The 15,082-nt window shown below is 39.2% G+C and overlaps 1 protein-coding gene across 1 annotated transcript in view; it reads right to left on the reverse strand.

Annotated features, from left to right (window-relative positions):
- SCN11A (sodium voltage-gated channel alpha subunit 11) overlaps positions 1-15,082 on the reverse strand; it is an 82,127-nt gene that overhangs the window by 61,735 nt on the left and 5,310 nt on the right. The window contains exons 3-5 of the mRNA XM_069473459.1: positions 14,375-14,467; positions 4,357-4,485; positions 3,001-3,095 (exon numbers count right to left, since the gene is read on the reverse strand). Of these exons, the coding sequence (XP_069329560.1) occupies positions 3,001-3,095; positions 4,357-4,485; positions 14,375-14,467 (317 nt within the window). The remainder of the gene's footprint in view (positions 1-3,000; positions 3,096-4,356; positions 4,486-14,374; positions 14,468-15,082) is intronic.

The raw sequence follows: 15,082 nt of genomic DNA on the forward strand, positions 1-15,082 counted from the left end.
CAAGGGGGGTGGGTTGGGTTGGGGAAAGCCCTGATTTGGACCTTTTACAGGTTTTCTCATTTTCTAAATTCTGTGGCATAGATCCTGATCCCCCCTCACGGTCATAGGAGATTTCAAGCTGCTGACATGATGTCACTGGACATGAACTTGGAAAAAGAACAAGTCAGCTCCAGCAGCCCACTGAGTCACGGTCTTTGCTCTCAAGGTAGCTGGAGAGATGAGCTCCCAGATGTGAATTGTAATGCATGAAATGACACTAAGTAACAAAATTTCAGCTGATCAGAGTAGACCTTGAACGGTAAGCTTGAAGGTGGAGGAGGTGAGAACACGTGGCAGTAGTGTCAGTGTGAGGCCGAGCCCTTGGTGGATGGGCTTCCCACACGGCCCGACGCCAGATGGGGAGGAGCCTGGAGGCCGAGCTGGGACATTCACTGTATCTCTGACCAAAGCCAAACCAGAGGCTGCCACAGCCTCACCCAAGCCAGCTTTTAATCCCTAACAAGAGGCTTCTCCAAAGCAAGAAATTTAGATGAAAGACGGTTGTGTTTCCTGAATAATTTTTTCATAGTTTCATGCACCTCACATGCTTACTTCCAAAAAGCATCCAGGGATCTCAGAGTGTTTAACGGGCCACAATGGAGACCAAATTCACCTGCACAGAGATGAAGGAGACACCAAAGCTGCTAAATGACTGCCTGGATGTATATTTTATCCATGCGAAAATACGAGGGGCTCTGCTTGTGCAAAACACTCATAAATCTACCTGGGAAACCGAGGTCCTACTTGCAAATAAGGAAAAGAAGAAGGGACAGAGTTTACATAAAGTGCCCTCTGACAGCCAGTTTCTTTATCATGACATAGTTGCTTTTCTGGGTTTCAAAAAATAATCCATAGCCTCTGTTTGAAAGGATCCAAATTGCCTGAAGTGCAGGTATTGGGGCCATACGATATACGAGGGCTGCAGAGCTGGATACTTTCCGGACAGCCCTCATAGTTTAAGTCTACATAATCACACAACCAAGTAGTCCCCATGGATTTCCATAGTGTGCCAGAGCCACTGGTGGAAGAGAGTAGGAGAGAAGGGAAGAAGGGAGGGGAAAAGGACTCCAGAGAGGGAAGATTTTTTTCATGAAGTTTTTTGCTTGTTTGTTTTAGTAGAGAGAAGAAAGGGGAAGGAGAGGAGAAGGGTATGCCATGATAACCTAATTTTTTTAATAATCGAGAGTTCATATTCACAGCTCATCCTTGGCTTCCTCCTAATTCCCAGGGCTAAGGTACCTTCCTCACCTAGCTTCCAGGAGACCTTCCTTGGTTTCCTTCCTACTTCACCATTGGCTCCTGCTCATCTCCTTTTCTGGTTTCTCCTCTTCTCTCCTCCCTTTTTGCAGTGCCCTGCGGCTCAGGTCCTCTCCTGTTCTCTGCCAGTGCAAATTCCCTTGGTCATCTCGGCAGATTGCACGGCTTTAAGTACCATCTACAAGCCCATGATTCCCAGATGGGATATCCAGCTCAGACTGCTGCCTGGAATTCCAGACTCCTGTATCTGATTGCCTGCTTGGCCCTGTCCCTTGGCTATCCCACAGACAGCTCAAACGCAGCATGTCCAAAGCCAGCTCTAACCCGACCCGCAAGGCCTGCTCCTCTCACATCCTTCCCTGTCACCGTCTGTGACAACTCCATCTCGCCATTCACTGAAGCCAAAAACCTTGGAGTCATCCTCGACTCTTTTCTTTTGCCCACACCACGTATACAGGTGACCTATCAGGAAATCCCGTTGTTTCTACCTTCAAATTTACACAGAACCTGACCACGATCCACTGACTCCACAACTGCCACACTGATCTAAGAGTGCTACCATGCCTTGCGTGGATCTCGGTGTCTTGTGTCACTCTGCATTCAAGAAGCAGACAGTCTGGGATCAGATGCACAAGAGATTTGTCGAGGGTGTGGGAATGCCTGTGAAAGATGGGGGCGGGGAGGAGTGGGCAGAGAGAGGCCGCAGACTGTGACGCAGGTCTGGCATCTGAGAAAGGCAAAGGCAAGGAGGGAAGCAGGATAGGGCAGGAAGAGCCTCAGACTGCAGTGCAGCTGTGAGAGTCTCAGTCGGGCTGCTGGGGGCCAAAGGTCCCCATCAGAAGAGCCCCATGTCCTTCAGGAATGGGTCAGCACTAGTGCCCCTGCCATGCATGGCAAGCACGATCTTGGCGCCAGCAGGAATGCAGCGGTGGACCCAGTGGGTGGCAGCTGGGACCATCAGGCAGCTAGGCTCCCACAGCAGGAGACTGGGACTGCGTAATTCCATGGAAACACCACGCCTCCTACCTGTCTTCCTGCTTCTCCCGTTGCTCCTCTACATTCTATTCTTCACAGGACAGCTCCCATTTCTTCAGAGTGAAGCTCAAGTAGCCCAGTCCTCCCCGTGGCTCCAAGTCTCCCCTTCACTTCTGTGATCCCACTGCCCATGCTCCAGTTCCATCCCCATCCCTGCTGTCCCCCTCTCTGCGCTGGCTGTTTCCTATGCTCAGAACATTCTTTCCCATATATTGCTTGTGTCACTCCTTCAAATCTCTTCTTGCCTCTCCCTCCTCAATGACACCTATCCTGATCACTCTATTTAAATTGCTACCTGCTTCCTCTAACTCCTGTGACTTCTTATCCTCAGGGGTGTGCTTTCCCTTTTTATTTTCTATGGCATATAGCACTTTCTCACTTGCTACACGATTTATTTGATACTTCTTTGTCATAGTTACTGCTTCATGTCTTCCTCCTCACCCCACTCCAGAAGGTCTGTGTCTGTTTGCTCACTTACAGATTCCAAGCAGCAAGCACAGTGCCTGGGTATCTTAGGTGCTCAATAATTACTGCTTGAACAGTCAAATAAAGTGTAAAGCAGGGTTTGTTTGTTTGTTTTTATTTTACAGGATTACAGTTTGAAAAATTTAAATATAAAAGAACATTCTCTCCAGCTCAGAGCCAGTGTTGAAAGTTAGAGTGACTTACCTGAAACTACTGAAATGGCTTTCAAAGCTCTGAACACTCGGAAGGTACGCAGTGATGACATCCTGAAGCTGAACTGTGGCAAATATGATACAATCCTACAAGACAAAGCACAGGGCAAGCCTGAGCTTGCTCAGTCCTGCGGCTGCACCACACATCTCCACAAAGGCCACACATAAGCTCAGCCTGGGGCCTGCGTCCACCCAGGTGAAGTCCGCAGCCTCACCTTCCCAGCCCCACCTTCATCTCAGGATCTGGCAATATCACTGTCCATTGCCATGGACCATGAACTACACAAGAGGCTGTTCTCAGCTAATCTTTACATGTGGACACAGATGAGGATTCCTTGAAATAATCCATGACTATATCCATGGATAATAGAAATCCTCTCAAACATTTGTTGACTAGCTGTTAAGTTCCAGGCCCCAGTGCACTTTGCTAAGGTCTCCCAGCCACTACACAGCCAACCCTGGACATGAACCCAGGTAGTCTGGCTTCAGAACCCACATGCTCAACCACTGTGCTACACCACCTTTAAATAACCAAGAGCACGCAACTACTGAACTTCAAATGTAAAACTCTGAAACTAATAATACCTACCTCCAAGGGATTTTGTGAATATTAAATAGGAAAATATATGCAAGGTTCTTAACACAATGCCTCACACAAATTAAGTAGCGCTAATTACTTATTGTTGCACTGGCACTGGGCCATTGTTTTTCTGATTTTTTATTTTATTGACTCCGTCCCATGATTCAGATGCCAAATCAGCGTCCTTTCCTTCAGGAAGAACTTCAACCCTTACCTCACACCATACATGATAATTAGCTCAAAATGGACCATGGACTTAAACATAAAAGCCAAAACCATAAAACTTCTTTGTGACTTTGCAGTAGCCAGAAATTTTTTAAAACTGTTTCATTCCTCCTATATGCACTGACAGCCCAATATATACATAGCCCCTATTCTGGTACTCTAACATACTATATTGTAATTGTCATTAATTGTCCTCTTCCCATCTCAACTGTGAGCTTCGTGAGGTTGAGAGTCATGTCTTTTTCTTTCATTGTCACAACCCCTGTATCTTGCACAGAGCCTGGCCCATAACTACCCAGTGTTGTGAGTAAATGACTGAAGAAATGAGAGCATGACTATTGATTTAGAAATGGGTTTGTGTGGGGGGGCCTCTGGCCAATTAGCTGCATGGTGCTGTTCAGAGCCTACCAACACAGCACTCAGAGGTCTAGGTGTCATTAGGCCACAGTCAGCCACTCACATGGACACACAGAGCCCTAATGGCAGCAAAGGGGCTCCTTTCTTACCCCAAGGCCCTTCAGTAAAAATCTTTAACATTCTTACGCTGTTCCAATGACAATGGAGTCCAGCCAGTTCCATGGATCTCGAAGGAAAGAAAATTCATCCAGAATAAAACCTCTTGCCAATATTTTTACCAAAGCTTCAAAAATATAAATCCCAGTGAAGACAAGCCTACAAAGCAAATCATTCAGAAAAAGAAGGAACATTATAAGTGAAGTGAAAAGCAAAGAGCCCTGTTGTCATATCTGACCTTGATATTTTATTGCACTTCAGTGTGACATCTAACATCATGATCTTCAGCAAACCAGAGTTCAGAAAGACAAGTTCTTCAAGAAAGATCTAGTATTTAGAATTTCCAATAAACAGGCCCATAATAAAGTCACAAAGCTGCTTTTTAAGGCTAGCTTTACAGCCGTGTTCTTGAGAGTAGTTTCAGCCAACATGAGGCCCTAGGCCTAGAGGTTGTACTTTGCCACCACCATTCTAGAGCTGTCACTCTGATGTACAGAGGAGATGATGGTGAGAAACAATAAAGAGTAGATAACAGTGAAAAAAACTGGATCTTTCCATATCCTGTGTTCATGGGTTGGAAGATTTAATATTGTTAAGATATCACACTACTCAAAGTGATCTACAGATTCAGTGCAATCCCTATCAAACTCCCAATGGCATATTTACAGAAATATAAGAATTCATCCTAAAATTCATATGGAATTTCAAGGGACCCAGAATAGCCCAAATAATCTTGAAAACAAAGAACAAAGTTGGAGGTCTCATACTTCCTGATGTCAAAACTTATTACAAAGCTACAGTAATCACAGCTGTGTGGTACTAATATAAAGACAGACCAATGGAATAGAATAGAGAGCCTGGAAATAAACTTTCACATATGTGATCAAATGATTTTCAACAAGAGTGCCAAGACTCTTCAATGAGAAAAGGACAATCTTTTTGACAAATGGTGTTAAGAAAGCTGGATATCCCCATGCAAAAAGATGAATTTAGAACCTTACCTTACAATATATGCAAAAATTAACTCAATATGGATTAAGACCTGAATGTAAGAACTGAAAAAGTAAAACCTATAGAAGAAAATATTTGCAAATCATGTATCTGACAAGGGGTTAATAGCCAGAATATATATAGAACTCCTACAACTCAATGGCAAAAAATTAAATAACCCAATTTAAAAGTGGCCAAATAACTTAAATAGATATTTCTCCAAAGATGATATGCAAATGACCAACAAGCATATGAAAAAATGCTCAACATCACCAATCATTAGAGAAAGTAAATCAAAACCACAGTGAGACAACCTCATGCCCATTATGATGGATACTATTAAAAAATAATAATAACATGTATTGGTGAGGATGTGGAAAAATCGAAATGCTGGTATGTTATTGTAAAATGATACAATGCCTATGGAAAACAGTATGGAGATTCCTCAAAAAATTTAAAATACACCTGCAATATAATCCAACAAACCCACTTTTAGGTATATATACAAAAGAATGGAAAGCAGAGTCTTGAAGAGATATTTGTGCACCCATGTTCATAGCACTATTCACAATAGCCAAGAGGTAGAAGCAACCCAAATGTCCTTTGACAGATGAATAGATGAGCAATATTTGGTGTACACATGTGAAGAAATGTTAATCAGCCTTAAAAAGTAAGTAAATTTTATTACATTCTACAACATGAATGAACCTCCAAGTCATTATACTAAGTGAAATAAGTCAGTCACCAAAAGACAAATACTGTATGGTTCCACTTATATGAGGCACAGGCTGAAGGAACGGGGAGATGGAGAGTTAGTATTTCATGGATAGAGAAGTTTCAGTTGTACAAGGTGAAGAATTCAAGAGATGGATGATGGCAATGTTGTGCAACAATGTGAACATACCTAACTCCACTGAACTTAATATTACACATTTTTTGTTATACGCATTTTACCACATTTAAGAAAAAAAAAAAAACAACTGTGTTTTTTCTTTTTCTTCCCTGAATCTTACATCGTGTTCTATCCTTGCTATGGTTTGAATGTCCCCTCCAAAACTTATGTTGAAATTTAATTGCCATTGTGATGATATTAAGAGATGGGACTCTTAAAAGGTGATTAAGCCATGAAGGCTCTTCCCTCATGAGTGGATTAATGCCATTATCTCAAGAATGGGTTCCTGATAAAATGCAAGTTCAGGTCTCTGCTCTTGCTCTCTTGCATGTGCTTTTTTGCCCTTTCATCTTCTGCCGTGGGATGACACAAGAAGGTCCTTGCCAGATGAAGGTCCCTTAACCTGGGACTTCTCAGCCTCCAGAACTGTTATAATACATTTCTGTTCTTTATCAATTACCCAGCCTATGGTATTCTGTTATAGCAACCCAAAATGGACTAAGACTAACAATTCTCTAATTTTATTTCCCTTTTTCCTTTCCCCCCTTCAAAAAAAAAAAAGGCTTATATCTTTTGCTATAATACCAAGCTGTCAAAAATACTGGGTTTGTACACACATGCACATACCACACAAAAATGGGACTGAAATAATGAATTCAGTCATACAAGCTGTTGCTTCAGAGTAAAAGAAGTGGACCTCTTTCCTGGTAGAACATCCAGCCACTATTAGTCCTCAAAGCTAAAGAACCAAGATCTCAGAAACTTGAAAACCCCAAAGAAGCCAAGTCTAGGAGCAGAAACAGTCATGAGGCAGCCATAGGCAAGAGCTTCTCTTCGCTTCAGGATTTTTCTGGGCTGCTCACCTTTTAGGTGATAAGTGAACACATCAGATTAAACAATGTCTGTTCTGAAATATCACCTTTTAAACCCAGGAATAAATTATAAAATCATAGGTACTCTGATAAAAAGCTGTAATTGCAGGTTTGAAGGATCTTACAAGCCTTCATCTAGAGCTCAAGCAGATGAGACAGCAGACCCTGGCTGCCATTCCTGCTTGACCATCTAGCTTCCCACCTCCAGCCTCCTCATTCTCTCTTCTCCAGCTGAAGCCTGGCCCAGTGGTGGGACAAGCAGACCAAGATGACATCTGATATGAAGTAGAGCCAAGCCCATCAACAGAAAGCTGCTGCCTCCTTATCTGAGGACAATTTTCAATAGCCTCCTTCCAACCCCATTTTCACACGTTCACTGCCTGTCCAAAGGCCACCAGGGGAGAGAAGCAGCTCCCCCCCACCCCCTCCGCTCCCTTACCCCTGCCTCTCTGTTTCCCTATAGCCTAGAAAAGGGTTCTTTCGTATCTCTGCCTTATGGGTCTTTTAGTAGTGAAATAGCTTTAGAGCAAATCAGCTTCCCATTGGGCCACTGCTTCCTGTAATGGAGAGATAAAACTCAGTTGTATCTCACCACAAGTGCTGGGCAGGGCAAACCACTGTTGTGGAAACAATAGCCCATCCTGATCTTTCTCCTTCACAGGTCCTGCCCTGCTGATCACAAAGGCTTCCAGGGAAGCTGCAGTAAGCAATGAGCAGCAGCCCCTGCACTCTCAATTAGCTTTGCATACAAGAGCCAAGTTTCCATAGGGCAGTGATGCTGCCCGGATGGTTTCCATTCCCAAGGCTATCCGTGCCCTCCCCAAGAAACAGTCTCTAAGTTGGCTGGCCTTAACCAGATTCCAGATTCCATGCAGCAACAGAGAGGCGCCAACCCTACAAAGATCCCACTCAGCAGGGAGAATTTTCCAGAGACAAATGGAGCAGATCAGACCTCGTAGTCAAAGAAAGGGCAATTTCCAAAGTCTAACCTCTAACCCATGTCCCAGAAACCATTAGAACAAAGTAAAAGAGAACAGTCATGATTCAGAGAATATTTCCAGGAAGAAGGTAATGTAGAAGTGACTGGAGACTGCCTTCCCAAAGTCCCACTGAAAATCTGTGGAATGATCTGAAAATAAAAACATTTTCTAACACAGCATAATGAGAATGAGCAACACCCAGCTTGCAGGGGTAAGGGTCATCAATCCATCTCTCCCTGGAGCACCCACACCCACTCACAGAGCCCCTTTCCTGCTGATGCTGCATTCCTTGATCAGTTCCTCCAAGGTCTGGGAGTCCTTGGTCCCACTGCCCACGAGAAGCACAAACAGCTGCTCCTGCCATCACACCTCTAGCATGAGTACTTTCTTATCTGTGTGCCCAAGTCCCTCAAGCCTGAGACAGAGTAAATGAGTCCTTGCCTCACTCATTTTATAAATTATAGATGAGCCATTCCATTCACAAGAAGCTTTTGCATCTGCCTGAATCTGAGTGGGTCTCTGAATATCTAGAGTATCTGAAAGGAAATATATAGCTGCAAGCGTAACTAATGCAGGAGAAGTAGTATAATACTTGGAATTTGCCAAGTATGACACTAGGAACACTGCTATCAACATCCTTAAAAAGGAATCTGCAAGGAATCGAGTCAAGGAGAAAGGAAAAACAGAATACAAAGGACATTTGGAAAATATTAATCATTGAAATGCCACATATATTAAAACCTATAAGGCACAGGCAAAGTTGTACCCATAAGCATTGACCCATAAATATTTTCATTACTTACAAAAAGAAGGAAAATGCATGAATTAAACATTCAAATTTTAATTTTAGAAAATGTTAAGTCCTAATGAATGTATGATGAAGGAAATAAAAGAAGACAGAACCAAAAAATTGTATTTTATAGTAGAATTGAAGAGATAGTTTTGGAAAAACATAAAGAAGCGAAGCTCCTAGAAAATTTAATCACAAAAAAAGAGAAAACATATGAATAAAATGATAAATGAGAAAAAAGATACAGCAAAATATTCAGAGGAATCTTAAAACTAAAGAAGATCAATGACCAAGGAAAAAAACGAACATGTTATTAATAAATTTTTCCCATTCTGCTATCTAATTCCTTATATCCCACCCCATCCTCAGAAAAAGATGTTCAGATATAAATGATTTTACTGGGTACTATTCTCCCTCCCTCCCTCTCTCTCTCCCTTTCTCTCTCAGAATGGCTCGTTACCAAGCTGTAGAAAACATTTCAAAGCATGGAAATGATGGGAAGTCATGCAAGCCACCAACAGAGGAAATGTTGACAGCAAATTTTATCACAGATAGCACAAAATATTATATACCTAAAATGTTTATATATAATATTGATTATATATATCAATAGTTTTCTTTTATTATATCTTGTAACTAGTTGCTGTTGTTATATAAAACTACATTTATAATGGCAACAAAAAAAGAGTAAAATACACAAGCATAAATTCAACAAGAAATGTGGAAGATCTATATGAAGAAAACTTTAAAACAATTCTGAAGGACACAAAAGATTTTAACAAATGAAAGACATGTCATGTCCTCAATGAGTTCCAACCTCATAAAGATGTCAGGTTCCTCTAGGTTAATTTATACATTTTATCACCATTTCAAGAAAACTAACCAAACTGACTATAAAATTCATGTAGAAAAATAAACCAACAGGCCGGGCGCGGTGGCTCACGCCTGTAATCCTAGCACTCTGGGAGGCCGAGGCAGGAGGATCGTTTGAGCTCAGGAGTTCAAGACCAGCCTGAGCAAGAGCGAGACCCCATCTCTACTAAAAAATAGAAATAAATTATCTGGACAACTAAAAATATATATATATAAAACTAGCCAGGCACATATATATATATAAATATATATATATATAAATATATGTATATATAAATAAAAATATATATATATAAATATATATATATAAAACTAGCCACTCGGGAGGCTGAGGCAGAAGGATTGCTTGAGCCCAGGAGTTCAAGACCAGCCTGAGCAAGAGCGAGACCCCATCTCTACTAAAAAATAGAAATAAATTATCTGGACAACTAAAAATATATATATATAAAACTAGCCAGGCATATATATATATATAAATATATATATATATAAATATATGTATATATAAATAAAAATATATATATATATAAATATATATATATAAAACTAGCCACTCGGGAGGCTGAGGCAGAAGGATTGCTTGAGCCCAGGAGTTTGAGGTTGCTGTGAGCTAGGCTGACGCCATGGCACTCTAGCCAGGGCAAGAGTGAGACTCTGTCTCAAAACAAAAACAAATAAATAAACCAACAAGAGCTGTAAAAATTCTTAAAAGGGGGAGCAATGAGAGGGTCTCTAGCACTCCTACACATTAAGACATTAGGCAGCCTTGATAGTTTAAAAGCGTGGTTCTGGTATAAGAAAATGCAGACCAATGGAACAGAAGGGAAAATCCAGAAATAGATCCAAATATATAAGTAACATCTCAAATCAGAGAAGAAAAGGTGGACTATTTAATAAATGGTGTTAGGATAAAAGGATAGACAATAGACATCTGGGATGAAAATTTAAAGGTAGATCTACTTATCACATTCTATACTTGGATATACTTCCAAATTAATCAAAGATTTAAGTTTTTTAAAAAAACAACCTATAAGAGCACGCTCTGAAAATATGAGAGGATTCTTTTATAACTTAAGGCTGGAGATAGTCTTTCTAATTATAAATCAAAATCCATAGGCATAAGAGAAAAATTTGTTAAATTTTACTACACAGAAAAAAAAAAAACACACCACAAGCAAAATTAAGAGACAATTGACACCTGCTTCTGGTGATGAAGGTATGAAGTGGAAAATGAGTATTAAACTGAACAAAATATTAACATAGACAGTTATTGAAAGGTCCTGGAAAGTGAACAAAAGGAGGCAGAAACTGGAGCAGAGGTTCCTTTTAAAGGAAGGTAATGCAATGCATAAGAATTTTGAAAATGTTTAACATTTTTGGTCTGAGAGTGTTTTCCAACTTCTCCACTCCCACTCCAACATTGGCAAGTGGCTGCAGCCCTGAAGATTTAAGATGGAAGAGGATGCAGTTCAGAGCAGCTAGAAATTCAGGGAGGAAATCCTGGAAGCAAGTGAGAGACAGCTAAATAACGAGGACCAGAAAACATGGGAATGACATACTTAAAGTGCCAAAAAAAAAATTGTGAAGCAACAATTCTATATACGACAAAACTATTGCTCAAAAATGAATACAAAATAAAGACATTTTCAGGTCAATATAAACTGAGGATGTGTTGCCAAAAGAATTGAACCATAAGAAATATTAAAGGAAGTTGTTCAGGTTGAAGGAAAATGACATCAGAAGATAACTGATCTACAGGAAGGGATGTCTTTAGATGTTTCCACTGAAAGCAAAACTGTATTGTTGAGTTTATTATGTATGTTGATATGAATCTATGACAAAATAACAAACAAATAGAAAACTAAACTATTACAAGAATTCTGTATTTTACCTGAAGCAATTCAATATTAACTCTCAGTACATTGTGATAAATTAAGAATGCATATTTTAATTCCTGCAACAACCACTAAAAAATAATGCAAAAAAGTAAAGCTTAAAAGCCAGTAGAGGATTAAAGTAAAATACTAAAACATACCTGATTAACACAAATGGAGGCAGGAATGGAGGAGCAATGAAATAGCAAAGGAGCAAAAACCCAGATGAGATAAATAAAAAACCAATAGAAAGATGGCAGGCTGAAATCTAACTATATAACTATATTAAAAGTAAATGAACTAAACATTCCATTAAAAGGCAGAGATTGGATTGATAGATTGCATAAAATGCAAAAACCAACTATCTGCTGTTTATAAGAAATACACTATAAATACAAAGACGTAAAAGGGTTGAGAGTAAAGGGATGGAAAAAGGTATACCATGCAAACAAACAACAAAAGAAAGCTGGAGTAACTATATTAATATCAGGCAAAACAAACCTTAAAATGAGTATAACTAGAGACAAGACATTTCATAATGATAAAAGAATGAATACATCAGGAAGATATAATAATCATAAATCTATATGTGCCTAAAAATAGTGCCTCAAAATACACAAAGCAAAATTTGACAAAAAGACAGAAAAATAGACAAATACACAATCACAGATGGATATTTCAAGCCTCTCTTTCAGTCATTCCTAAAAGTATTAGGTAAAAAATAAGTAAAACTATAAAAGATCTAAATGATACTATTAACCACCTTAACCTAATGGCTATTTATGGAATATCGTACCAAATAACTGCAGAATCTACAGTCTTTTCAAGTACACATGAAAGATTTCCCAAGACAGACTCTAAAACAAGTTTCTCTTGATTTCAAAAAATTGAAATCTTATAGAGTATATTCTCTGACCATAATTAAATTAAATTGAAAATCAATAACAATTAGATAACTAGAAAAACATGAAATATCTGGAAATTTAAAAAACACACTGCTAAAGAACACATGGGACAAAGAAGAAATCATGAGGAATAGTAGGGACTATTTTGAACTGAAAGGCAATAAAAACACAAAACAGTACATTGAAATCTGTGGGATGTAGCTAAAGCAGTGTTTGGGCAGAAATTTATAGCTTTATATAATCGTATAAGAAAAGAAGAAAGATCTAAAACCAACTATTTAAGCTTCTACATTAAGAAACTAGAAATAGAAGAGCAAATTAAAATCAAAATAAATTGAATGAAAAATCAATCAAGACTTTGAAACTTTCATAAATTAACTTTCATATAATGATTCAGTCACTTTGGGAAAGTTTGGCAGTTTCTTACAAAGTTACACATATACTTTTGATAAGATCCATCAACTGCACATCTAGGTATTTATCCTAAAGAAATGCAAACATATACCTACAAAAAAACTTTTACACAGAAACGTTCATAGCACTTTTATTCATAATAGCCCCAAACTGGAAAAGACCCAAGTGTTCAGCAACAGATAAATGAGAAAATAAATTGTGGTATATCCATAAAATGGAATAAAAATCAGCAACAAAAAGAAAAAAAATAGTGATCTACACGACATGGATGCATCTCAAAGCATTATGCTAAGTGAAAGAAACCAGACACAAAAGTATAATATCATATATACCATATGATTCCGTGTACATAACATTCTAGAAAAGGCAAAACTAGTCTAGAATGACAGAAAGCAGACTAGTGTTTGCCTGGGGTTGGGAGTTGGGGTAAGGGGATTGACTACAAAGAGGCAGAGGAAACTTTTTGTGGTACTGTAAATGGTCTATGGTGATTGCACTGGTTTCTATCACATAATTAAATGTATGATAGAAATAAATAATCTATTTGTTCAATTTGTTATTCAACATATTCCTGAAAGATAAAAGCAGTAAATATGTTAAACTAGAAAAACCAGGACAATATAGAGGAAAATATTTATCAAAATATAAAGCTTTCTAAGTTAAAAAACAAATTTGTATGTCTGGAAAGCCAATTTAAAATGACAAAAAGTTAATATTTGAATCATACAAAGAACTCACTCAAACTGACCAGGAAATAAATGAAATTGATACATGGGCAAAGATGGGAATACACAATTCACAAGCAAAAACATCAAAAAAAAGTCTAATCTATCTGGAAATTAAAGAAATTTAAATATTTTAACTCCATAAATTAGAGAAGAAAAAATTATTGTTGGCAAAAATGTAATATGATTGGTTATAAAAATATACTGCTGATAGTAGAGTAAAATGATACAGGCTTTTTGCAAAATATTTTATCTACATATATTTTTAAAGCATTAAAATGTATCTTTTAATCTAGGAAACTCATTTTTAAGAATCTATCCTAACAAGATAATAATTAAAAAATAGCTTTCTGCAAAAAGATGCTTGTGACAATGCCATTTATGTTACTAAAATACCAGAGTGGTTAAGTAAATTATGGGTTATTCTGGTAAAATATTATATAGCCATCATAAGAATTCCTACAAAACCTATGTAAACACAAAGAGAACCAATTAAAATCTAAACATAAAATTGTATGTGTTTATTACAAACATATTTTAAAAGTCCTTTAAAGACAATTGTTAAAGTATGTATGTACAAAAATAAAACTGACTCTGCCATCATTTGTATTGGGGAATTGGAAGCATTGGTGACTTTTTCTTTCTCTCTTTCTGTAAACTCTATTATCATTATAACTCTTTTAGGCAAGTTTGTTGAGAAACTTAGCACAGCAGAGTGAAGGCGAACACTTACTCGGGAGGATCCGTGTTACTGTAGTTACCGAGCCGTGCGGCCATGAACACGCAGTTAATGATAACCGTGCAGATGATGAACATGCTGAACAACGTGGCCGTCATCCGTTAAGGCAGATACACTGCAGGTGGCACGTGTCATTAGTCATCACGGCGAAGACTGTGGGCGCTGCTCCTGGTCCCCTTTTCCGTAGGTGCATCTATCCTCTGACTGTGAGTGTTGGCTGAGAACTGTCGCCTTCTCTGGAGAACCGTCCCCTGCGGAATGGCAGCCTCCTCACCTGGAGAGCGGCACACCCCCTTCCACATGTTTGGCTGACCCAGACCCTTGCTGCAGAGTCAGACAGTTCTGCCGGGCAACACATGCTCCAGAGTTCCCCGTGGGATCAGGCTGAAGCGGACTCAGCTGAGACCACATCCTTGCTTGGTTCTGCCTCTTGTACAACCTGCTTCCCTCTCTCCTTCTCCAGAGAGCGCTCATCCATTAAATCACTTAAATAAGAATGTCTGACTCAGGCTCTTCTTCTAGGGAGCCCTACCTAAATAGTTATTCATCACCATTCTCCTCAATATTTTGTGTCTACTGATCCATGTTTTTTTCTCCTCCCCCTGCCTAAAACTGACCGGTATCTCCCCCACCTCCTGCACATACCAGAAATGCTTGAAAATTCCTATTTGCTGTTACCCCTTAAGACTGAGCTTGCAAACT

Source organism: Eulemur rufifrons, chromosome 7 (genome assembly GCF_041146395.1).
Source record: "Eulemur rufifrons isolate Redbay chromosome 7, OSU_ERuf_1, whole genome shotgun sequence".
Classification (NCBI taxonomy): domain Eukaryota; kingdom Metazoa; phylum Chordata; class Mammalia; order Primates; family Lemuridae; genus Eulemur; species Eulemur rufifrons.